The 23,785-nt window shown below is 45.2% G+C and overlaps 1 protein-coding gene across 1 annotated transcript in view; it reads left to right on the top strand.

The window, feature by feature from the left end:
• The window catches only part of LOC139310976 (RAS protein activator like-3-like), an 83,301-nt gene extending 74,668 nt beyond the window's left edge, over positions 1–8,633 (top strand). Inside the window, exons 15-19 of the mRNA XM_070935278.1 lie at positions 3,907–4,213; positions 4,707–4,829; positions 5,843–6,042; positions 7,913–7,988; positions 8,511–8,633. Of these exons, the coding sequence (XP_070791379.1) occupies positions 3,907–4,213; positions 4,707–4,829; positions 5,843–6,042; positions 7,913–7,988; positions 8,511–8,633 (829 nt within the window). The remainder of the gene's footprint in view (positions 1–3,906; positions 4,214–4,706; positions 4,830–5,842; positions 6,043–7,912; positions 7,989–8,510) is intronic.
• The last annotated feature ends 15,152 nt before the right edge of the window (positions 8,634–23,785 follow it).

The following is a 23,785-nucleotide window of genomic DNA, read 5'->3' as shown; positions in this document are numbered from 1 at the left end:
GAGGAAGAAATAAACATCCAACAAAACAGGCCCACACCATTGGCGGAGTTCGAGAGAGTTCCGGAAGTGCCTCCAGGAGAAACACAGAACTCGACCTCTCGCTCCAAGATTGCTGGAACAACTGAACTGCGCAAGTCAAGTCGTGCCCTGAAAAGACCCACCTACTTGTGCGACTACGTGGCTTGAGAGACTCCAGGATTGGTCAATGCTGATCTAGAGGGGAGGGGTGTTAAGTATTGAATGACAATTCAAATGGACCAATTAGAAGCGAGCAAATAGAGCAGGAGATTTAGAAGCACGTCAGTGGCTGAAGCCGTGGATAGCTCCTTTTAAAAGAGGCTGCCGCGGCTAGGCGATCCATTGCTGTACTGGAGCTGAATAAACTCATGTAACTGCAGTGTGTGTCCTGTGTCCTTACTGCGCCCACTATTCAACACTCACCTCACAAGATATCCTTAGGTAATCATCCAGATTTAAAGAAAGATCACATGCCCCAGAAAGGCAGTAAAAAAATCAGACAGAATGCCAAGCTTGCATCCTGCCTCTCAGACATTTATTTATTTGTTTGTTTGTTTGTTTGTTTGTCATATTTCTATGCCGCCCACTCTCCGAGGACTCTGGGCGGCTTGCCCTAAAGACAGTATACTAAATAGCATATTGCCTCCATTGCCTGGACTACTGCAATGCTCTCTACATGGGGCTCCCCTTGAGGAGCACCCAGAGGCTCCAACTGGTGCAGAGTGCGGCTGCGTGGGTGGTTATGGGAGCGATGTGGCGCTCCCATGTTACACCTCTCCTGCGCGAGCTGCACTGGCTCCCGATGGTCTTCCGGGTGCACTTCAAGGTCTTGGTTACCACCTTTAGAGTGCTCCATGGCTTAGGACCCGGGTACTTACGGGACCGCCTGCTGCCACCAGTAGCCTCTCACCGACTAGTACGCTCTCATAGAGAGGGGCTCCTCAGGGTGCCGTCGGCCAAACAGTGTCGACTGGAGGCCCTCAGGGGGAGAGCCTTTTCTGTGGGGGCACCTGCTATCTGGAATGAGCTCCCCCCGGAGATACGGAGGATCCCAGATTTACGCACCTTCCACCGTGCCCTCAAGACCTTTTTATTTCAACAGGCTGGCCTGGCCTAACTTCCCTTTTTAATTGTAAATTTTAAATCTGTTTTAAAACTTTAGGGGTGTTTTAATCTGTTCCGGGCCAAACTATTTAATTGGGTTTTTATATTGTCTTTTAAATTTTGTAGTCTGTATGTTTTATCTTTTTGGCTGTTCACCGCCCTGAGTCCTTCTGGAGTAGGGTGGTATATAAATCTAATAAAATGAAAAAATGAAAAAAAAACAATCTATGTTCTTTTTTTACCCACCTCGGAAGGATGGAAGGCTGAGTCAACCTTGAGCTGGTGAGATTTGATCCACTGATCTGCTGAACTAGCAGTCAGCTGAAATAGCTGCAGTACTGCACTCTAACCACTGCGCCACCTTGGCTCATTTCTTCTATGGCTATGCCAACCCTTCTGTAAATAGCTATTCCAGCTGTGTTGGAAGTATACTCAAAAAGCTTAAAACAACCCTTTAACAATCTTTAAGAAAGTCAAGCCCCAGGAATAAAAGTACCACAAAAAACTGGCGGGGGGGGGGGGGGAACGGGACTCCGGAGAAGCTCAGTCTACAGACAGAAAGTCTGGGTGTAAGGCTTACAATGTAACACGCTTAACCCAGAGGCAGTTTCTGAAAACACTTAAAGCAGCAGGACAATTAAGATAAGGATTAGGCTAGAAATACAGGCATACCAGAATGTTTCCTTCCTGCCGCCCTTGCAAGATTAGCCCCATAAAGTGGGAAAAGATTTCTTGCAACAACCGGTTCTCCGAACTGCTCAGAAAATTAACATCTGATTCGGGAGAACCAATGCAAACCAGTAGCAGCTCACCTCTGGCTTGGCCCCCACCCAGGCTAAACCCTCTTGCATTGTACATTCATTTATGTGAGCTTGGAACCACTTATCCCCCTCTAATACTGCCTTTAGGTCCCTGCTATGCCTTCCCCAATCTGAGGCTTCGCTTTATCCAGCGCTCAGTTGATGACTGGTGTTGCAAGCTGGTGGGATGGAATAATCGGTCTGACTATTTCCTGCTTGGAGCTGTTGCATTGAGCATCCTAGATAGTGCATCGGCTAATAATTTTTTTCCTCTGGGAGGCAGCAGAAAGTGAAAACGCTTCCATGTTAAGAAAGCCCAGTGCACATAAGCCTCCTCCCAAACCACCCATTGCTGCTCAGTGTGAGATAATTTACTGCAGGTTATAGGGCAGTCTGGCTGTTCCTTTGTAAAAGAACCACCCACACTGCCACATCACTAGTGTCCACTGAATAATAAATGGGGCATTAGAATCTGGGTGCTTTCACACTGGTTCAGCAGGAAACAACCATCTGAGTTTTTCAAATGCTGTCTGGCAGCCATTGTCCACTTCAATGGCTGGCTAGGTTTGGTTTTTCTCCTCCCCTTTTCTCTTTATCAAGTTGGTGATGGGGAGGGTGGTTCCATACACCAATACAGAACTACCCCTTGGTCCCATCTAGCCCTCTCCCCATGGTCTGTTTGTATGTAGCCAATCTGGCACCACCAAGATGTTTTAGGAAACACTGAGGTGTTTTGGCTGGTGAAATTTCACTCTGGATAAATGGTCTTGAAGATGCCAGCCCACCAGCATGAACCAGATTCCAAACTGCTCTGCTCTTCCCTGTCAATCTCCTCTCCCAATTTTCCATCATAAAGGTATACAGCTTTATTGCCCATTTGTTCCCTCCTCCCTTCCCCAATTGATGATAGAATACTAGCAAGGCACCAAGCCAAAGGTGATGAATGTGACAACATCTGTTCCTACCCCATCACGTATGAAGGAGACTGATGGGTTAGTTCTTCCTCCTGCTGGCAGGAAACATGTGGAGAGAGGGCAAACAAAGCTGGGGGAGCCATCATTTCCTTTCCTTAATTGTAAGAAAGTATAAAGATAAGACCACTCTTGGAACCTGATTACTATGGCATAATGGGGCTTTGCTGGCAGGATAATAGATTTTATGCTCTCACATTTTTCTGCCAGCTAAAGGACTAGTGGGTTGCACTTTACTGTGGCCAGCTGCTTGTGTCCTTAATTTGATAGCACACAGAAATTGCCCTAAAAGTTCTCTGGATTAAGAAAGTGGGATGGAGAAGCCATCATGCAGAATGTGAGAAAGTTATGCATCAAAACATTAGGTTCAGGGGTAGATTCTAAAATTTTTTACTACCCGTTCTGTGGGCATGGCTTGATGATCATGTGACAATTCTTTAGGATTTAGCAGAGGTACTGGTCTACCAGGCTTTTAACTGCTTGCAGAACTGTATCGGTCTACTCACTGGTTTTTGGAGACACCGGTCTACCTATTTGTTTTTGGAGGCACCAGTCTACTCATTTGTTTTTGGAGGCACCGGTCTACTCATTCGTTTTTGGAGGCATCGGTCTATCACCACACTGCCTTTTAACACTGATCAGCTGTAAGGTGGCCCTTTGACCCCCCACGGCAAGAGTTTAAACAGTTTTTTTCCTTCTAGCCGATCAGCTGGGACTCGGGAGGCAGCAATAGATTGGGGGTGGGGCCAAATAAAAGGTAAGAATAATGCGGAAGGCAGGGGGGCGGCAGGGCCCAGCTCCCGAACAAAGAGACCCGGTTCGGTGACATCATATTGTCACCGCTACCGGCTCAGCCGAACCGGGCCGAACCGGGAGGAACCCACCACTGATTAGGTTGTGTAGATGTGGCCCAAGTTTGAAGTCTGAAGACTTAATCTGGAATTGAGATTGTCAGCATTGCTCTGAATTACTATGTCTTTTGCACAGCTGACTCCTCATTCTTTGTGTTTCAGACACACTGATAAAAAGAAACTAGGGTTTGTGCCCCCACGGGATCTGGACAAGTATAGTCCTCTGATCAAGAGCCAGTCCATGACCAGCATCCAAAAGAACAGAGGCAAGGAAGACGCCCTGACTCCTTTACATCAAACCAAAACCAGGAGCAAAGTGCAGCGTACTCAGAGTGTCCCAACCCAGACCAAGGCATCTCGGCGTATCCACAAGCAAAGTAGCATAGAGCGAGTGGTTGACAGTCAGGACAGCAACCCTCAGCCTTATGACTCCTCTCTATGCAATGGTGGCAGCCACAAGGCATCCCAGGTAAGCAGAGTTTTAGAGTGGTTTGCTCAACTACTAATGTACTTTTTGGAATATAAGATGCACTTTCCCCCCTCAAAAAAAGTGGGTGGAAATGTTGGTGTGTCTTATATACCGAATGCAGCCATTTTTGGCCTCCCGAAGCCCTGCCCTGCATGTCCTGTTTTTGCCCAAAACAAGCCCATTTTTCGCAAAAACGGGATGCGCAGAGGGTTTGGAAGGCCTGCAGAATGCGGGGAAGGCAAAAACCGGACGCGCAGAGGCCACAAACTATTTTTTTTTCTTGTTTTCCTCTTTAAAATCTTGGTGCATCTTATACTCTGGTGCGTCTTATAGTCCAAAAAATATGGTATATTTCCTCCTCGTTTTCCAGCGTGGAGGCTCCATTTAAAGGACATTTTGTATTGCAAGTGGATTAAAGTATTTCCATGTCTCTGTAATTGTTCTCTTATTCTTGTTCTCTTCAAACTCACCAAATAATGTTCTTCTGCTTTAGGGATGCTCAAAGCTCCACCCATCTGTATCGCTGCCCCAGAAACCATCGGTCCCTTGGTTACGACATTCAGAGGATGCATCAGCAATGCAAAATTGCCTATACTCCATGCAACCCCTGGAACAGGTATAGGAGGATTAGTTTTCTGTTCATCTATTCCTAATTAAAGAGCCGCCCAAAAAAATGATGGAAAAAAATGTGTGTCGTTGAAAATTGCATACATGCATCTAGCAAAAGTAACTTTTTAAAAAGTGATGATATCATTCCAGAAATATAATGAATGACTATTATTTGTTTGTTTGTTTGTTTGTTTGTTTTATTTATGCAGTTGATATAGCCACCCATCTCACCTATAATTACTCTGGGTGACTTATCTTAATTGGGGATGCTTGGTCAATGAGCCTTAGATTTGATAGGTCAATAGCCATATGTTAGAAAAGAAGTTGGCGAAATAGAAATCTGTTGCATGTTAATTTTCCTGAAAGAGACTGCATCAGAAACTGAACTATGCTTTCATAGGAGAGTAATTGAGACCCCTGTGCAATGGGCAGTTGACATGTTGCACTGGCCAATACCAAAAACAACCTCAGACACACTTCTCCTGCTTTGGGGATCACACTTTTAGCTGTTTACATTTCCCAGTCCTTTCCCTGTAGTTTTGTAATGGAGGAAGAAGTGAAACACATATTTTTCTGTTGTTAGGAATCATAGCAATAACAAACTTATGTTCAAAGCATAGCTAGAGAGAGCCATTCTAATTTACTAGGAAAATTTCACACAAAAGCAATGTCTAGAATGTAACCCTGCAAATCTTTCCCCTAATTGGAGGAAGATGAGTCTAAGAAAGAAAATCCTCAAAGCTGCAATTTTATACTGGGTCAGCACAGTCTAAATATGTAGCTCCAGCAAAGGGTATTACTGAAATTATCTTGTCAACTGAATCCAGAACTTTCTTAAGATTTCTTAAGACATAATTGGAGTCTTCCCCAATTATGATGAGAAGAGACTAAAACATCCCCATCTAGCTTTTCTCTGTTCCTGCATAGCTTTCCCTCATTCTCTTAATCTTGAGCCCTTGGTGGTCTTGAGCCCAGGGGTGCTCTAAGCTTCATTACTGCCCCCTCTGCCCCCCTCCCTAGTATGCAAGACAGATGGAAGTGCTGCAAATGAAGCTGAGTTCAGCCAGAGACAAGCAGCAGCTCCTGGAGGAGCAGGTGAAGTCACTGTCTGGCCAGAATCAAGCACTGCTGCAGGAGCAAGCCAGATTTCAAGAACAAGAAGCAATTCTTAGCAAGAGGCTAGAGGAGACGGAACTTTGCCTGGTACAGCTCAGCAGCAGGTAAGAGAAGCCAGCAACAGGAGGCAGAGGCACAATGTCAAATGGGGGGTGGGGGAGGGGGAGGGGGAGGGACTGCTAGCCCTGATAGGAATTTTCATTCCATTCAATGTCTAAGTTCCAGTTTATTAGACAATGCAAATCCCATGGCAGGGGATAAGGAAGAGAACAGTCCAAGTTTCCTGTTCTGGGAATCCTGCAGGGCATAGTTGGGACCCAATCCATTTACACTGTTCAAAGAAATATCCAAGAGGAGGGATTGTAGGAAATTAGCACCCACCCCTTTCACTTTCGCTTGGCATTCACTCGGCTTCCGTTCCTTTTAAACACAAAGTTCCACGTTTGGCAAAAAAAACTCCTTGCTTTCTCTATCCTACCGGTCACGGCTCGGTGGAGCTAGCGGTAGGCAGAAGTGCGGCTAGAAGTCACTCAAAGAGGTGGAATCAGACTGTTGTCTGGATGGAATCCCACACACACACTTCCTCCTTCCCTAACAGAAGGTCCTCTGCTCTGGCAAAACCCCCATGCTCTCCAGACTGTTGGTCTTTCTGCGGTTAGGAAATGCACAAAGGAAGCAAGATCCAGCTGTGATTGGGGGAAGGGCCCTCTCACACACGCAGGCATACACACATTTCCCATGCTTTTCCATGCTTTAAAATTAAAATTTAGAGGTACTCACCTCTAACCGGCTTCTTAGAAAGCTGTTGAGCTCAATACTCAAAACCCCTTTAAAACCTGGTTCCAAATGGCCAAGGTCCAGGAAAACTTACCCACAGACTCAATAGGTCTGCTGCTAGCAAGGGAGGCTTACCTGGGCCAGGTCCATTGGTTAGGTTAGCTTGGAGTCCCATCTGTGGGGGCCAAATTGTTCAAAGAAATATCCTTCTTGGTTCAGCTCCAAGTGGGGAAAAAGACACTGGAAACATGGAGACTGCTTGGAAAGATGGTTTAATGGTGGACAGGATCACATGGTTTGAGTTCCCAGACAGAAAAGGGTAGAGATGCTGTGAGTCCCCCGGGTTTTATGCCCTCTCTGGCTTTGAACTTCCTGGGGCCCCGAAAGAGTATCCTGATTGGTTGTCAGACTCCCAGGGGGTGGGGGTCTTAGCTAGCCTTGCTGGCTGATGTAATCTTCCCAGGTGCCATGTGGTGAGTTTCTGTTGCTAGATGGGTCCTATTGTGTTGCAGATGATGGTCCATTGACAAAGGGTGGGGAGGCAGGAAGGTGGGAGCTGCTTTGTCTTTAAAACATGCTTCTCCATTTCTCAACCAGGGAAATATAATATTCTGCCTTTTTAATATTTCCTAAAATATTTCATTCTTCTAGGAAAGGGGTGGGTGCTAACTTCCTACAACACCAAGGAGCCTAGCAGGAAGTAAAAAAGCTCTTGGGGCTGATAGTGAAGTAAGCATCCATGGCCTGATCTTTCCCATAGCAAGACCAGCAGGTCTGAGCTACAATCAGTAGCTGAAGTCTTACGCTGGGCTGAAAAACAAACAAACATGGCAGTACAATCCTTGTAGTGGAAAACACAGTTTCATGAAGTATCTCATTGGCTATGCCACTGAGAATAATTCTCATAATTATTATTATAATTCAGTCTCCAGACTGAACATCTGGAAGGTTTCAGATTGTGGAAAAGGAATCATTTACACAGAAAGTGAAAAGGCTAATGTGAACTTCTCTTTGTTATTCTAACTTTGATTTGCTATCAGTTTGCCTTTTTTAATTCTGTCTTTTATCATCCCTCAAACTGTTGCCAGGGGAATCTTGAGGGTCAGTGACTAACTAGCAGGGAATGTGGAGAAGGGTTGGAACCACAACCCATCTGAGGTGATATCTGAAGGAGACTTGACTGCTATGTTTCTCTAGGGTGTCCTGCATAGAGGCCAGCTGGAAAAAGGATCATGAAAAGCTACAACTGAGTGAGGAGAAGGCCAAACAGCTGGTAAGAGCCCTCCAGAGGCAATGTGTAGTAAATGGGATCTAACCTATGCAAAGACTGTTGAAAGTGTTGTATAAATAACAGAAAGACGGTTCTGAATTATGAACAATAGGCTGAAAAACCAGCACAGAGCTAGCTAACATCCCACCTAGGTGGCAGTGTTGTGGAAGCGGAGATGTCAAAAAAAGAGAAGATGGCAGTTAGGGCAAACAATGCAAACCCCACCCCTTTTGTACGTGCATTGACACTGAATGCAGATACAAAAGGAGTGGGGTTTGCACTGTGGCATCCACCATGTTGCTTCATTTGAACCTCCGCTGACAGATGTCATTATGCAATCCAGGGAGAATTTCAATAGGACAAACTCAAGCTTCTGTGCCTGAGTTTGTACTTGATTTCTTCATATCATGCACTACTAAGCCTCTTATGCTCACAGAGGTGGCAACCCTATTTCCTGGAGAATAATTTGCTGTAGATTAAGAATTGGTGTGGCATGACTGACTCTCTCCAGCATGTGTCTTGTAGGATCTGCAGTTCTCCAGAATGGAAAAGGACCATGACCAGCTTTTCCATGCTGTTAGCCAGATGCTGGGGTATCAAGATAACCAACCACATTATGGCAACAACTCTCAAGGCTTGTGTGGATAAGAAGACTGAGAATGGGAAAGCCATATTTCCCACACAGCTCTAGTATGGAATCCAGAGAAGTCAAGAGGATGGAAAAATGTGCCTTCCACTAACAAGTACAGCATCATATTAAGAGTTCTCAAAGGTATTCAGCCATTGCTTCAGTTTCCAATCCATCCCTTCCTGAATTCACACACATTCCATCCTCCGGTTTAAAGATACCCCATTTACCATTTTCTGGGTACATATCCACACTGCAGAGCTGCCTTGGCTTGAAAATGTTTTCCCTGAGAAAATGGAAGAATATCTCAGTTCCAGATCATTCCAACCTATGGGCGAAGAGTCTCCAGAGCTTGAAAATACGTGGCTCTTCCAGTTGGCTATATCTCCATAGTTGTTGGTACTATGGCTGCCAAAAAGGCCAGACACTTTATTCTGCACTTCTTTTCTGTGCTTGTGGCTTGGTCAGGGAAATAGTTTTCTCTTACCTCTAATAGACAAATGAGGTCCTTCAGTGAGTTGATAATTCTGTTGCTAAGCAGGAGGTTTTCTTTAATGTAACTTTGCTCTTTCCTTTCTTTCCCCCCTTCCTTCTCCCCCAGCATGCTCTTTTGTGACAGTGAATACTCCAATCCCAAAGTGTGAGTGATTTACAGTTGAGAGTGAGGTGGGGCAGTAGGACTTTCCTTTCTGTACAGTCAGATGGTTTCAGGCACTGAGGGGGACTCAAAAGATTAACAGAGTTTGAAGGGACCTTGTAAGTCATCTAGTCCAACCCCCTGCCCAAGCAGGAGAATCTACACCATTTCTGACAAATGGCAGTCCAGTCTCTTCTTGAAAGTCTCAAGTGATGAAGCTCCCACAACTTCCGAAGGCAACTTCTGTTCTATTGGTTGATTGCTCTCACTGTCAGAAAACTTTTCCTTATTTCCAGGTTGAATCTCTCCTTGGTCAGTTTCCATCCATTAATCCTTGTCTGGCCTTCAGGTGCTTTGGAAAACAGGTTGACCCCCTCCTCTCTGTGGCAGCCCCTCAAATATTGGAACACTGCTATCATGTCTCCCCTGGTCCTTCTCTTCATTAGACTATCCATGCCGAGTACTTGCAACCATTCATCGTATATTTTAGCCTCCAGTCCTCTAATCATCTTGGTTGCTCTTCTCTGAACTCTTTCTAGTGCATGGGGGTGGGGCGCATGCACAGGGGCACATGTGCGGGGGTCATGTAATGAACGCATGCACAGGGGGCACACATTGCATTATGGGTGACGGCACGTGTGTGCGCTGTTGAGCGTGCACGCGCACACTTTTGGCACATGACAACAAAAAGGTTAGCCATCACTGATATAGACTTATGTTCTTTTCCATGCTACTTCCCTCTCAACTGCTTGGAACTAAAGAAAGAGATGCAATCCCGCTACACCACTTCTCTTGCTATGCAGGGTGCTGCAAGAGAAGGCAAGTGTGTGCTGTAAAGGATGCACTTTCCATTGTTGTGCTCTGTATCAAGCAGGGGTGATAAAAGAGACACACTACGAGGGTAAGAACAGAAAACCTGTAGTAGCCTGTGCAATTTTTCCTGACTTCAGCAATAATTGGATGAAGAGATACCTTCCCTGGGTCTTGTCAAGTTCACCATCTTTTACCAAGCCCCACTCCTCACATGCTTTTCTCTTGCATGGATAGTTGGACAAAATATATTACCAGCTTGCAGTCTAGAGCTCTGTTCTGCTGTTAATGGGTTCCCCCTCTCCAAATATTCCAAAGAACTGTCTGAAAAGCAACACTACCAGCCTCCATCCAGAGGTTTGGTGAAAGGCAGACTCTGGTGCAGTGGCTCTTCTATCAACATACATTCCTCCAGTGGGGAGGAAGCACATCAAGTGTGGCTGTGCAGAGGAGCTCTGAGGTTGCATCCCTGTTTCTGTTGCCTAAGGGCATATATAGCCCGCAGAACAAAGGTCAGTCTTGCAAATTTTGGGCAATAATTGCTTCTATGCCCAGAAAAATCTCAAGCAAACATGAGAGTGTCCTGTGAGCTATTTGTTTCTTGCTTTACCTATAAAAGCTGCCAAGAGCTGCTTTCTTCCACCAGAACATTTTGATAATTTCTTTACTCTGCCTTTGAAGCTCATCTGAGCCAGGTGATGTGAGGGGTGGGGCTTAATGAAATGTCATTAACCCAGTACCTGCCGTTATAGTCTGCCACCATCCTGCTGCACCATGCCCTGAAGAAAAAGGGTCTTCATCCCTGTCCCAAGGAGGCTGCTGACTTGGCTGATGCACATGGCCAGCTGGCCCCAGAGCAAGTATAACCATTTCTGAGAGCAACAATGCAGTGTTGTCTTCCATCTGCTCACTTCCCCCTAGGAAGGCCACCTCCACCTGTTCTTTTTCTGCTATGTGTCACAAAGTAGCCTTTTCTCACTTGTGCTAGTTCAAGAGATGCTACCTGCTGTGCTTCATTTCATTCTTGTCAAAGCCTCCTGCCCATTTAACTCCCAGGCACAGAGCAAGAACACCTCGTCCCCTGGTCACTGTCCTCCATGACAGTGCTGTCATAACTGTGTCATTGGTATGGAGAAAAATTTGGTTCCTTTTTTTTTTTTTTACATTGATGAAAAAATAAAATGCCTGCTTTTTTGTTTATTTGTTTTTAATCAGCTGAAATTGACCGTCTTTCTGCCCTTTCCCCTCCAAGCCCAACAGCTTTTTCTTTTCCTTAAAAATTTTCCCACATTTGATTTCTCCAGTCAGGCTGTGGGAAATGTGTCCCCACCCTAATATCAGATGGCCATGACCAAAATGGAGGAAGGTATCTGAAATCCCCAGAAAGGGATTTCCTAAGCCACCTTTGGTTCCAGCTGGCTTACACGTGGGAAACAAGCAGCTCAAGGATACAGTGCAGAAAAGCCCTGAGTTTGTCTACTGTACAAATGGTATAGGCATAGAACATTATGAAAAAATTGACTTGGTTCTTATAGCTTCAGAGAGATGGGACAGAAAGTTTACAGCAAAATATGAACTGAAATAGGATTCAACTTGTTATTGAACCATAATCCTTTTGTTACATTTTATTTTATTTATTTATTAGTTTTATCCTATCTTTATTATTTTTAGAAATAACTCAAGGCAGTAAACATACTTAATACACCTTTTTTATTTTCCTTCTATTTTCCCCACAACAACCATTGTGTGAGGTGAAGGAGTTTGGTTGGGAAAGTGACTGGCCAAAAGGTACCCAGCTAATTCTTCATGGCTAAAGTGGGACTAGAACTCACACTTTCCTAGTTTCTAGCCTGGTGCCTTAACCACTAGACCCAACTAGCTCTCAGCTGAGTCTTTGTTCTGCTGTGCTGAGCTGCAATTGGAATTAAAATTATAAATGGTTTCACAAAATATTCAAAATTGCACAATGTTCCCTGTTATAATAGAATTGTTCATGTGGGGAGAGAAGATCACATGGTACATTAGAGTTTCATCTTCAAGCAAGGCACTGCTTATCCAAGCCCCTACCTCCCTGGCTTTTCATTAAATGCTGGGAGTGCTCTTTTTTTTATAGCTATGTCATTGCATTTTTTAAAAAAGTTAAAGTTTCAATTTTAAAAACTTTAAAAAGCTTTAAAAATAAGGAAAGAAAGGATGGGGGAAAAAGTGACTTAATATTATTAGCATATGGTGTTGTTACAGTAGCTAGGAGACCACAATGTAATTGCAGAGTAGCAGTTTGCCTTACCAGTCCTATTATAGCACACGCTTGTGCACGACCCAAGGTAGGCCACAGGATGGCGAATTTGTGACAGGAAAAAGATAAGTGCCCTTTCTGCAGCATCACCCACCTCTCCCTTTCTGAAGCTACCTCACCAACAGACATTGCAACCAGAAAGATACAGAGCCATCAGGAATCTGACTGCTTGCACAAAGCACCAGCTCATCTCCCCACAAAAATGGTACCTATCTATTTACTTGCATAGAATATGCTTTTGAACTGTTAGGTGGACAGAAGCTGAGGCGAGTGATAGGTCATCCTGCCACACAGAACTCGAACTTGAATCAGAGACCATCTTCAGTGTCATTAAGCCACTGACCACCACGCCTCTCAAAGCAGCTTAAAAGGTCCCTTCCGCCTTCAATCAAGATGGGGAAAGTTTTATCTACCGGTACATTCACTTTTTTTTTTTTAAAATAGACTCCCAAGAAATAGGCATTTGGCATTTGGATGGTATTTGGAAACTAAGTCTGGCCAGGAAAAGAAGGAGGCGAACCTGCTCCTTTGGCTGAGCTATCTCTGAGTCACCCTTCCCCAGTGGTAGCTCTAGTGTTCCCACCTTTTACTCTACTAGCCAACCTGTAGGCATCACACTTGAAGGGGCCACAGCGGCATTGTTCAGGAGACCTCTTCAGAACTGAATCATCCTGCCAGAGATGATTCCTCACTCAGTTCTCTTTCAAAAAATTAAAAGCCAAGCCTTTATCAAATTTCTAACTTTTCCAGATTTTCTATGCAGGGAATAATGGACATAGCTCTGGGCAAGGTGTTTGGATAGATATTTCTCTAGCTGGTCATCAGAAGAATAATATCTCTTTCTTTCCCACAGCAGTTTAAAATTAGGCAAGGCAGTGGCTTCTTTATTATAAATTACATTGTCATCCGTGACTGGCTCATGGTACTGGCTCATAGTGTGACTGACTCATGATACTGTTATATCAGAGGTGTCAAACTCGCAGCCCATGGGCCGGATGCGTTATGTGCTGGCCCTGCCCCTGCCCAGTTTAGCAAAGGGGGAAAAAGTCCCTATACATCACATGATGCCGACATGACGTGAGTTTGACACCACTGTGTTATATCATCACATTGCTCGCTAAATAGTGATGCATCTGTTGGGCATTATATGGGATCTTTGTATATCCTGGGCTAGACTCTTTTAAAAAAACTGCCAGCCCTTTTTTTATTTCAAGCAAGTTTAGTGCTGTGTGGAGAGAGTGCTAGATCCATATTTAAGAAACAAGATAAGCACTCTGAAGGGCCTACTAGTCCTGTGCTGCTGATTTGAAACACAAGAGCCGAGTTCTACTTGCCGGAAACCGGTTCTGTCACATATTAGTGCATTACAGTTTTTCAACAAGAGATTTTGCATGTCCATACTACAGACTGTTTGGATTGCCTTGGGGAGTGGGCAATACCATTTTGCCTACTTTGTGGAGTATTTTCAGATGTTGCCAGCTACTGCCATTCACTGCTATCTTATAAATCTTCCCCTCTCATTTCATCCTGTGGCCATCCTCTGCATCTGTGACCTGTCAGCTAGGCTGTTTTGAATACAAATTTAGTATTCTTTAAAAATTGCTAGATCTATTTCCAAAAATAGACCAACTCCTTTAAGCAACAAGAAAGGTGGCAAATTCCTCTATTCCAGGTAGCCAGCTACAGTACCTTCATCCCACCAAACTCACCCCACCAAAGTTAAGAAGAGCCTGTAGTACGGTGGACTAAAGCACTGTTATTAACATCTGCTGCTTGCAGTTACTGCAAGTTCAGATCTCACCAGCTCAAGGTTGACTCAGCCTTCCATCCTTTCAAAGGTAGGTGAAATGAGGACCCAGATTGTGGGGGCAATAAGCTGACTTTGTATAAATATACAAAAGTATGAAGGCTATTGCTTAACGCATTGTAAGCCGCCCTGAGTCTCCAGAGAAGGGCGGCATATAAATTAAAGCAAAAAAAAAAGAAGTATTGGTGAAAGATTTTCTCCTACCATGTGTAGGAGGGGAAACAAAGTCACAAAAATCTACAAATCATTTTCCTTAATTTGTCCCACATTCAATCTGTAGGGACAGCACTGTTCACCAGCCTCGTTGCTGTACTCTGGCAGGGTAGAGGTTCAACAATCAGGGCAACAAAAAATTAGAATGGAAGATAACATTTGGTGGAATGCTATGAGGAAAACTTATAAATGCCAACAATAACAAAAAAGTTTATTTCAATATGTAAGGAACAAGAACATTTCCTTCCGATCAAGGAAATGTTCAGTCCACTAGTAGAAGATGGCAAGAAAGTGCTGGGCAGCAGGGAGAAAGTGGAACAATTTAATTCCTTCTTTGCATCTATCTTCACATAAAATGAAAAAAAAAAAAAAATAGTCCAGCCTATCAAAAGCAGCACAGTTGGAGACAAAACAGGAATACAGGCCAAATAGGCAAGAAATGTATAAGAGAATACCTATCCACTCTAGATGAGTTCAAATCTCCAGGAACAGATGGATTGCATGCACCAGGATTATGAAGGGGTTGGCAGAGGTGATCTCGGAAGTGCCGAACAAAATCTTTCAAAGTTTACCAAGGAAGAGGGAACTGCCAGAAGACTGGAAAAGAGCTGATGTAATTCCAAAAAGGGTGAAACGTGGATCCAGGAAACTACAGACCAATCATCTTATATCAATACCTGGGAAAATTCTGGAAAAGTTAAGCAGTGGATTTGTCAGTAGTAAAAATGAACAAAGCAATTACTAGAAGTCAGCATGGGTTTGTTAAAAACAGATCAGACAAGACTTATTGTCTTCTTTGATAAAGTAACTAAATTAGTTGATCAGAGAAATGTGGATATTACAGAACAGAATAAATGAGTTGGAAGGGACCTTGGAAATCTTCTAGTCCAACCCCTGCTCAAGCAGGAGATCCTATATCATTTTAGACAAATGGCTGTCCAGTCTCTTTTTAAAACCCTCCAGTAATGGAGCCCCCACAACTTCTGAAGGCAAGCTGTTCCACTGGTTTATTGTTCTTACTGTCAGGAAATTTCTCCTTAGTTCTATGTTGCTTCTTTCTTGGTTAATTTCCAACCATTGTTTTCTGACTTGCCTTCAGGTGCTTTGAAAAATAGGATGAACCCACCCTTTCTTTGTGACAATCCCTCAAATATTGGAACACTATTTATCACATCTAGTCCAGTGGTGAAATCCAATTTTTTTTACTACCGGTTCTGTGGGCGTGGTGTGGCTTGGTGGGCGTGGCAGGGGAAGGATACTGCAAAATCTCCATTCCCACCGCACTCCAGGGGAAGAATACTGCAAAATCCCCATTCCCTCCCCATTCCTGGGGAAAGGATATTGTGCAAATCTCCATTCCCACCCCACTCTGGGGCCAGCCATAGATGGTATTTGCTGGTTCTCTGAACTACTCAAAATTTCTGCTACTGGTTCTCCAGAACCTACTGGATTTCACGCCTGATCTAATCCTTCTTTTCACTAGACTAGACATACCCAATTCCTGTAACCATTCTTCATATGTTTTAGCCTCTAGCTCCCTAATCATCTTTGTTGCTCTTCTCTGCATGCTTTCCAGAGTCTCAACATCTTTTTTATATTGTGACCAAAACTGGATGCAGTATTCCAAGTGTGGTCTTACCAAGGCCTTATAAGCAGTGGTGGGTTGCTACCGGTTCACACCGGTTCGGGAGAACCGGTAGCGGTAAATTGGTGAGGGTCACAGAACCGTAGTAATGTCTGGCTGGCCACACTCCGCCCAGTCACTTCCTTTTCCTCTTCACCACCCGGGCAGCCTTGCCTGCCTAAACTGCCTTCCCACATAGTGCCTGCCCTATGGGCCAACTGAGCTGCCTCCTCCTGCCTACAGGTAAGTCACACCAGAGGATTAGAGGATGAGGATGGAATGGTGCATCTACAGGAAGAAAAAAAAGAAAACTATAGCAGTAAACTATTTTCAAAAACTATACAGTTCAGAAAAAAATTGAAGAGGAGAATATTCAAAGATATCTCCAAAAAAGGAATCTTACCAGAAGACCAGATATAACAAAAGAAGTATTAAATGAGGAAATAATGAAACAGGAGATACAAAGAGCAATTCAAAAGCAAAAAAATAATAAGACTCCAGGCCCAGATGGAATCCCCACTGAATTTTATAAAACATTTCAAGAGTTGTTAGAACAACTGCTTTTAGAAACATTAAATGAAGTACTGAAAAAGGCCAGGATACCAGAATCCTGGAGGGAATCATTAATAACTCTCATCCCCAAAAACAATAGTGAACAACAGAAGATTCAGAACTACCAGCCAATCTTGTTGCTAAATGCTGACTATAAAATATTTATGGCCATAATAGCAGATAGAATTAAAAATATATTGAATGAAATTATACATTTGGACCAAAATGGATTCCTACCCAACAGATATATAAAAAATAATTTATATTTTATGCATTGGAATATTACAAAGCTCATCCCAAAAAACAGGTAGCCATGGTTTTTTTGGATGTACAAAAAGCTTTTGACAACTTAAACTGGGACTTTATGATAAACCAATTAATAAGAATGAATTTTGGAGAAAAATTTATAGATACTATTAGAGTCATATACACTACACAGAGGACAAAAATAATAATTAATGGGGAACAAACAAAGTTTTGAAATAACTAAAGGTGTAAGACAGGGCTGCCCGCTGTCTCCTCTGTTATTCATTCTGTCTGTGGAGACATTAATGTCCCAAATTAGAGATAATTCGGAAATAAAGGGATTAAAAATTAAGTCACAAGAATACAAGGTCCAAGCATTCACAGATGATCTGGCATTTATTATTGAGGAACTTTTAGAATCTGGACCTATTTTATTGCAAGACATAAACCAAATTGGCGTGGTAGCAGGATTTAAAATGAATAAAGACAAAACTAAAATATTGACTAAGAATTTAAACAACAGACAGAGTGAACAACTAGAGGAGGAGCTGGGAATTTCAAGAACAAAGAAAATTAAATATTTAGGAATTTGGCTATCAGAAAGGTGTACTACATAAAGAGGGACATGTCAGCGTTCCAGAAAACCCCCAACTCCCAGTAAAGATGCGGAAGCAGGCATTTTCCAAAGTTCTCTTTACTAGAATAGGTAAACTGGCACATCTGGGAAATCCCGAATCTGAAAAGCCCGGGCTTTCCTTCAGTAATTCAAAACTCCCAAAACCACCCCCCTTCTCCCCAGTCAATCATATGCTCCAATCAATGTCCGTTCCACCTCGACCAAGCCCCTGATCACTTCTCCTCCAGATGCTGGATCGCCCTGACCTTGACCGATAGGAAGAATGCTATTATGTCTACTAATTCCCCTCTCCTAAATCCCCCTCCTACTTTCCCACACATGAGGAGGTGGCAGCATTGAAGCTTCCGGCCTAATATGGCTTCCAAGGCTGACAGGCATTCCCCCCCCCCTGCAGAAAGAACCACATCCTGAAAAATAAAACAGACAAAATACAAAAGAAGGGGTTTTCGCTTAGCACCAATCCCTTTAACCCCCCCTCCCCTCCCAGGAGGACCTTTCAGTTTGTCTGGAAATTTGTCATGAAACTGTTTCACGAGCGCATCAGCCTTAACATCCCAACTCTTTACCCAAGTAGCTTCAGCCAAAGGGTAGCCTTTCCAGTGCACCAAATATTGTAATCGACTTCTGTAGAGTCTAGAGTCCAGGATTTTTTTCACCTCATAATGAGTCTCCTCTTGTATTACTAAAGGAGGGGGCGGAGCAGCTGGCAAAGGTCTGAGGGTAGATTCTCTGACCGGTTTCAATAAGCTACTGTGGAAAACGGAGTGTATTTTCCCTAATATGCGAGGGAGTCTAAGTTGGACAGTCACTGGGTTAATCACTTTCACTATAGGAAAGGGACCTATGAATTTGGGTCCAAACTTCTTGCTGGGCACCGTCAATCTTAGGTACTTGGTTGACAAATGCACCTGATCACTTATTCGGAAAGGTGGTTGGAGACCCCGGTGTTTGTCGGCCTGGGCCTTATATTTTTCCACTGACTCCGCTAAAGCCTTTTTAGTATTCTCCCAACCCTTTTTCAACAAGGTCATCCAGTCCGTTTCGAACATGGAAGTGGGCGGCTCTCTAGGCAACTCAGGCATCGGCACAAAATCCATGCCCATAGTTATTTGAAAAGGAGTCAACCCAGTTTTGCTGTGTACTGCATTATTATAAGCGACTTCTGCAAACGGTAGCAAGTCCGCCCAGTTCTCCTGTTGATAATTCACATAACACCTAATGTACTGTTCCACCATTGAGTTCAATTTTCAATTCCCTGGTTGGTATTTCATGGTGGCGCAGGTGGCACAGCTCCTCACATAGTCTTCCATATCAGTTTTCATCTTTGGCCTCCTTTCAGAATTGCCTCCTATTCAAATGGAGGGTTTTTAAAAACCCAAAGTGGCCCCCTAGTCGAGAATCATGACTTCTCTTCAGTACCAGGAGCCGCAGGCTGCGGGACATGTAAAGTTTACTCCCCTTCCATGCCAACCCGTCCCTTAGGGTTAGGTCCGCCTGGTTTTCTTTGAACCAGGCTTCTCTGAGTGAGGGTGCCTTTCCCGCCGCCTTGAAAGAGGCGGTGGTGAGGCCCCTCCTCAAGAAGCCTTCCCTGGACCTGGCTGAATTAGTTAACTACCGTCCGGTCTCCAATCTTTGTTTTGTGGCGAAGGTTGTTGAGAGTGTGGTGGCATGACAACTGCCCAGGCACCTGGATGAAGCTATCTATCTAGACCCGTACCAGTCGGGCTTCAGGCAGGGGCACAGCACAGAAACGGCATTGGTCACGTTGGTGGATGATCTCTGGAGGGCCCGGGACAGGGGTTGCTCCTCTGTCCTAGTCCTATTAGATCTCTCAGCGGCTTTTGATACCATCGACCATGGTATCATGCTGCAGCGGTTGAGAGGGTTAGGAGTAGGGGGCACCGTTTTGCGGTGGTTCTCTTCTTCCTCTCCGGCCGCTCGCAGTTCGTGTTGGCAGGGGGGCAGAGGTCGACCTCGAGGCATCTCGCATGGGGAGTGCCACAAGGGTCGGTCCTCTCACCTCTTCTGTTCAACATTTATGTGAAGCCGCTGGGTGAGATCATCCGTGGTTTTGGGGTGAAGTGTCATCTGTACGCTGATGATACTCAGCTGTACATCTCCACCCCAGACCATCCCAACGATGCCCTTGATGTGATGTCTCGCTGCCTGGAGGCCGTGCGGGTCTGGATGGGGAGGAACAGGCTCAGACTCAACCCATCCAAGACAGAGTGGCTGTGGTTGCTGGCGTCCCGATATAGTCAGCAGGTGCCATCGCTGACTATTGGGGGTGAATCTTTGCCCCCCACAGAGAGGGCTCGCAATCTGGGTGTCCTCCTGGACGCACGGCTGTCTTTAGAAGAGCATATGACGGCCGTGGCCAGGGGGGCCTTTTATCAGGTTCGCCTGATCCGCCAGTTGCAGCCCTTTCTGGACCGGGATGCCTTGTGCACGCTCACTCATGCCCTTGTCACCTCCCGGCTGGACTATTGTAATGCTCTCTACATGGGGCTCCCCTTGAAGAGCACTCAGAGGCTCCAACTGGTCCAGAGTGCGGCCGCGCGGGTAGTTATGGGCGCAACTCATTGTGCCCACGTGACACCCCTCCTGCGCGAGCTGCACTGGCTCCCAGTGGTCTTCCGGGTGCGATTCAAGGTGTTGGTTACCACCTTTAAAGCACTCCATGGCATAGGACCCGGGTACCTTCGAGACCGTCTTCTGCCACCAATAGCCTCCCACCGACCAGTCCATTCCCACAGAGAGGGTCTCCTCAGGGTGCCATCAGCCAAGTTATGTCGGCTGGTGACACCCAGGGGGAGGGCCTTCTCTGTGGGAGCCCCAGCCCTGTGGAATGAACTGCCCCCGGAAATACGTAAGATCTCCGACCTCTGGGTGTTCCGCTGCGCACTGAAGACCCTGTTGTTCCGCCAGGCAGGGCTGTCAATATAATAATTTTAAATTGGGGTATTTTAATTTTTAGGGTTTTAAATTGGCCAAATCTATTTAATTATTTTAATTTTTAATTATTGTTGTGTCTTGTGTTTTTAAATTGGCTGTACACTGCCCTGAGTCCTTCGAGAGAAGGGCGGTATAGAAATAAAATTATTTATTTATTTATTATTAGAGAGCGCCGCTTTTAGCTCCGCTGTCAACTTGTCTTCAGGGAGAGTAGAACCCTAGCGCATTTGCGCTCTGGTGCGGGCTTGGGCAGCTGACTGAGTCTCTGAGATCATGGCGTGAACTATCTCTTCCCGTCGGCTGTTAAATTGGGGTTTGCGGGAGAGAGCATCAGCCAGAAGGTTCTTACCCCCCGGGATATATTTCAGGTTAAAGTTAAAGTGTTTGAAATATTGAGCCCAATGACAATTTTGCATAAAGTTTGGCTGCTAGGAGTTTTTTCAGCACTTGTCTGACCAATTTGACATGGTCTTCCATATTTTCGCAGAATATAAGAATGTCATCGAGATAAACAAGAACCCCCTGATATAAATGCTCATGCAAAATTTCGTTGATCAGTTGCATTAAGACCTCTGGGGCCCCCTGGAGTCCAAAAAGCATGACCCGGAATTGGAAGCTGCCCAAGGGGGAGTTAAAAGCAGTCTTCCATTCGTCTCCCTCCTTTATGCGAACTCGGTAGTAGGCTTCTCTTAGATCTAGCTTGGTGAAAATTTTTCCTTTCGATAGGCGGTTCAGTAAGTCCTTCATCAGTGGGAGGGGGTAGGTATTTTGTATGCAAATGACAGAACAAAAATCAATACATAATCTTAAAGTACCATCCTTTTTCTCTTTAAACAATACTGGGGTGGCCATGCTGGATTTCGCAGGCTCGATGAACCCTCTGGCTAGGTTGGTGTCAATGTACTTCCTCAATTCAGTCATTTCAGCAGGTGTCGTGGAGTACATTCTAGGTTTTGGCAATTTAACCCCCTGTTGTAATTCGATGGCACAGTCTGTGGGCCGGTGAGGGGGGAGGAGGTTACATTCCTCCTCACTGAAGGCTTTGGCTAAGTCTGCATACACTTTAAGGATTTGGTGTTCGCCTGGAGGACCATCTGAACAAGCTGCTGCTGTTTCTGGCTGCTGGCCATTCTGGGTAGGTTGGTGTTTGGGGGGAGGGACAGGGGGTGTTGGGCCAGCCCCTATTCTGATTTTTCGGTATCCATCTTCCTGTGTGGTGGTGGGGCCCCATTTGTCCAGCCAAGCCAGGCCCAGTATGATAGATTCTGACATTTTTGGGGTTACTATAAATCGTATAAGTTCATGATGTTTCCCCATCTTTAATTTGATCAGTTCAGTAATATGGGTGGCAAGGACTCCCTCAATCAATGTCCCATCCACCTGGTGAAATTTAATTGGGTGCTTTAAGAGTGTTGTTCTTTTGCAAAAAGTTTTTTTATTTTTTAGATAAAAACAACATAAAAACATCATCCTTCCAAACAATTACAGACTGTGTTTCAATCGATTAGAATCATTTTGTGCTCTCAAAAATTTTCAAAATCTCATTATATGACAAATGTTCTTTCCTCTAACAAAAAACAAATATTTAAACATTTTATCCAAATTTCATTTTATCAATGGATAGATAATAAAGCATGGTGATGAAATATTATATATAAAATGAAATAAGGGTGTTGTTCTGATCCCCAGCTGTTCTACCATTGCTGGGAGTTCTGCTTGTTTCCCTGTTTCCAGCAGCACTAGTTTTACTTTAATTGAGAAGGGGGAGATGGGTGCACTCACCATCGAGTCTTCATCTCCGCTAGCCACGTTGGGAGGGGCTCCTTTTGCCAGAGGGTCTTTGCTCTCTTCAGTGGAGAGGGGAATCTCCACGGCTTGTGTGGCAAATCGGCTGGTGTCTGGGGCTTTCCTTGGAGCCCTCCTGCCTTGTGCAGCGGTGGCTGGTCATTGTTGTGGAATTGGGGCAGGGGCCAGGCACTATCTGTCCACAGTTGCGAGCCCTCTCTGAGGGGGCCAAAATCTCACCCCCAACAGTCAGCAATGGAACCAGCTGGCTATACTGGGACGTCAGAAACCACAGCCACTCAGTCTTGGAGGGGTTGAGTCTGAGCTTGTTTCTCCCCATCCAGATCCGCATGGCCTCCAGGCACTGGGACATCACGTCAAGGGCATCATTGGGGTGGTCCGGGGTGGAGATGTACAGCTGAGTATCATCAGTGTACTGATGGAACTTCATCCCAAACCATGGATGATCTCACCCAGTGGCTTCACATAAATGTTGAACAGGAGGGGCGAGAGGACCGATCCTTGCGGCACCCCACAAACAAGGCACCTCGAGGTCGACCTCTGTCCCCCTGTCAACACAAACTGCATGCGGTCAGAGAGGAAGGAGGAGAACCACAGCAACACAGTGCCCCCCACTCCTAACCCCTCTAACCGGCACAGCATGACACCGTGGTCGATGGTATCAAAAGCCGCTGCAAGGTCTAATAGGACCAGGACAGAGGAACAACCCCTGTCGCGAGCTCTCCAGTGATCATCCACCAATGAGACCAATGCCGTTTCCGTGCTGTACCCTGTCCTGAAGCCCGACTGGTACAGGTCTAGATAGACAGCTTCATCCAGGTACTGGGGAAGTTGTCGCGCAGCCACATTCTCAACAACCTTCACCACAAAGTGAAGATTGGAGACTGGACGGTAGTTCACTAATACAGCCGGGTCCAGGGAAGGCTTCTTGAGGAGGGGCCTCAACACCACCTCTTTCAAGGCGGAGGGGAAGCAGCCCTCACTCAAAGAAGTGTTAATAATCACCTGGAGCCAGCCTCGTGTGACCACCCGGGAGGCCAGTACCAACCAGGAGGGACACAGGTCCAGTAAACATGTGGCAGCGCTAAGCCTACCCAGAATCCTGTCCACGTCCTCGGGAGTCACAAGGTCAAACTCCTCCCAGATAACACTCTCAAGACCCACCTCCATCACCCCCCCTGAACCTACCCAGTCGGAGTCCAAGCCTTCCCGAATCTTAGCGATTTTGTCGTGCAGGTATTGCACAAAATCCTCAGCCTTACCCTGCAAGGGATCTTCCCGTGCTCCCAAATGAAGTAGGGAGTGGGTCACCCTAAACAGGGTGGCTGAGCAGATGCAATAAAAGCGGAAAAATAATTAAATTTTGCCACTTTTATCGCCACTAGGTAGATCTTAATATGAGACATCACCAGTGTTCGGTCAGATTTGGAACAGCTGGCCCTCCAATCGCTCTCCAGGCGTCTTTTCCAGTGCTTCATCTCCCTCAGCTCCTCAGAAAACCAGAGAGCCAATTGGGATCGGCACCGGATCAGAGGCTGCAAAGGCACAACGTGGTCCAAAGCTCCAGCAGCTGCCCTATCCCAGGCGGC

Source organism: Pituophis catenifer, unplaced genomic scaffold, assembly GCF_029215685.1.
Source record: "Pituophis catenifer annectens isolate HBS135680 unplaced genomic scaffold, rPitCat1.0.hap2 SCAF_2, whole genome shotgun sequence".
In the NCBI taxonomy this organism is placed as follows: domain Eukaryota; kingdom Metazoa; phylum Chordata; class Lepidosauria; order Squamata; family Colubridae; genus Pituophis; species Pituophis catenifer.
The sequence above is the reverse complement of the archived record's forward strand: the minus strand, read 5'-3'. Positions and strand labels throughout refer to the sequence as shown.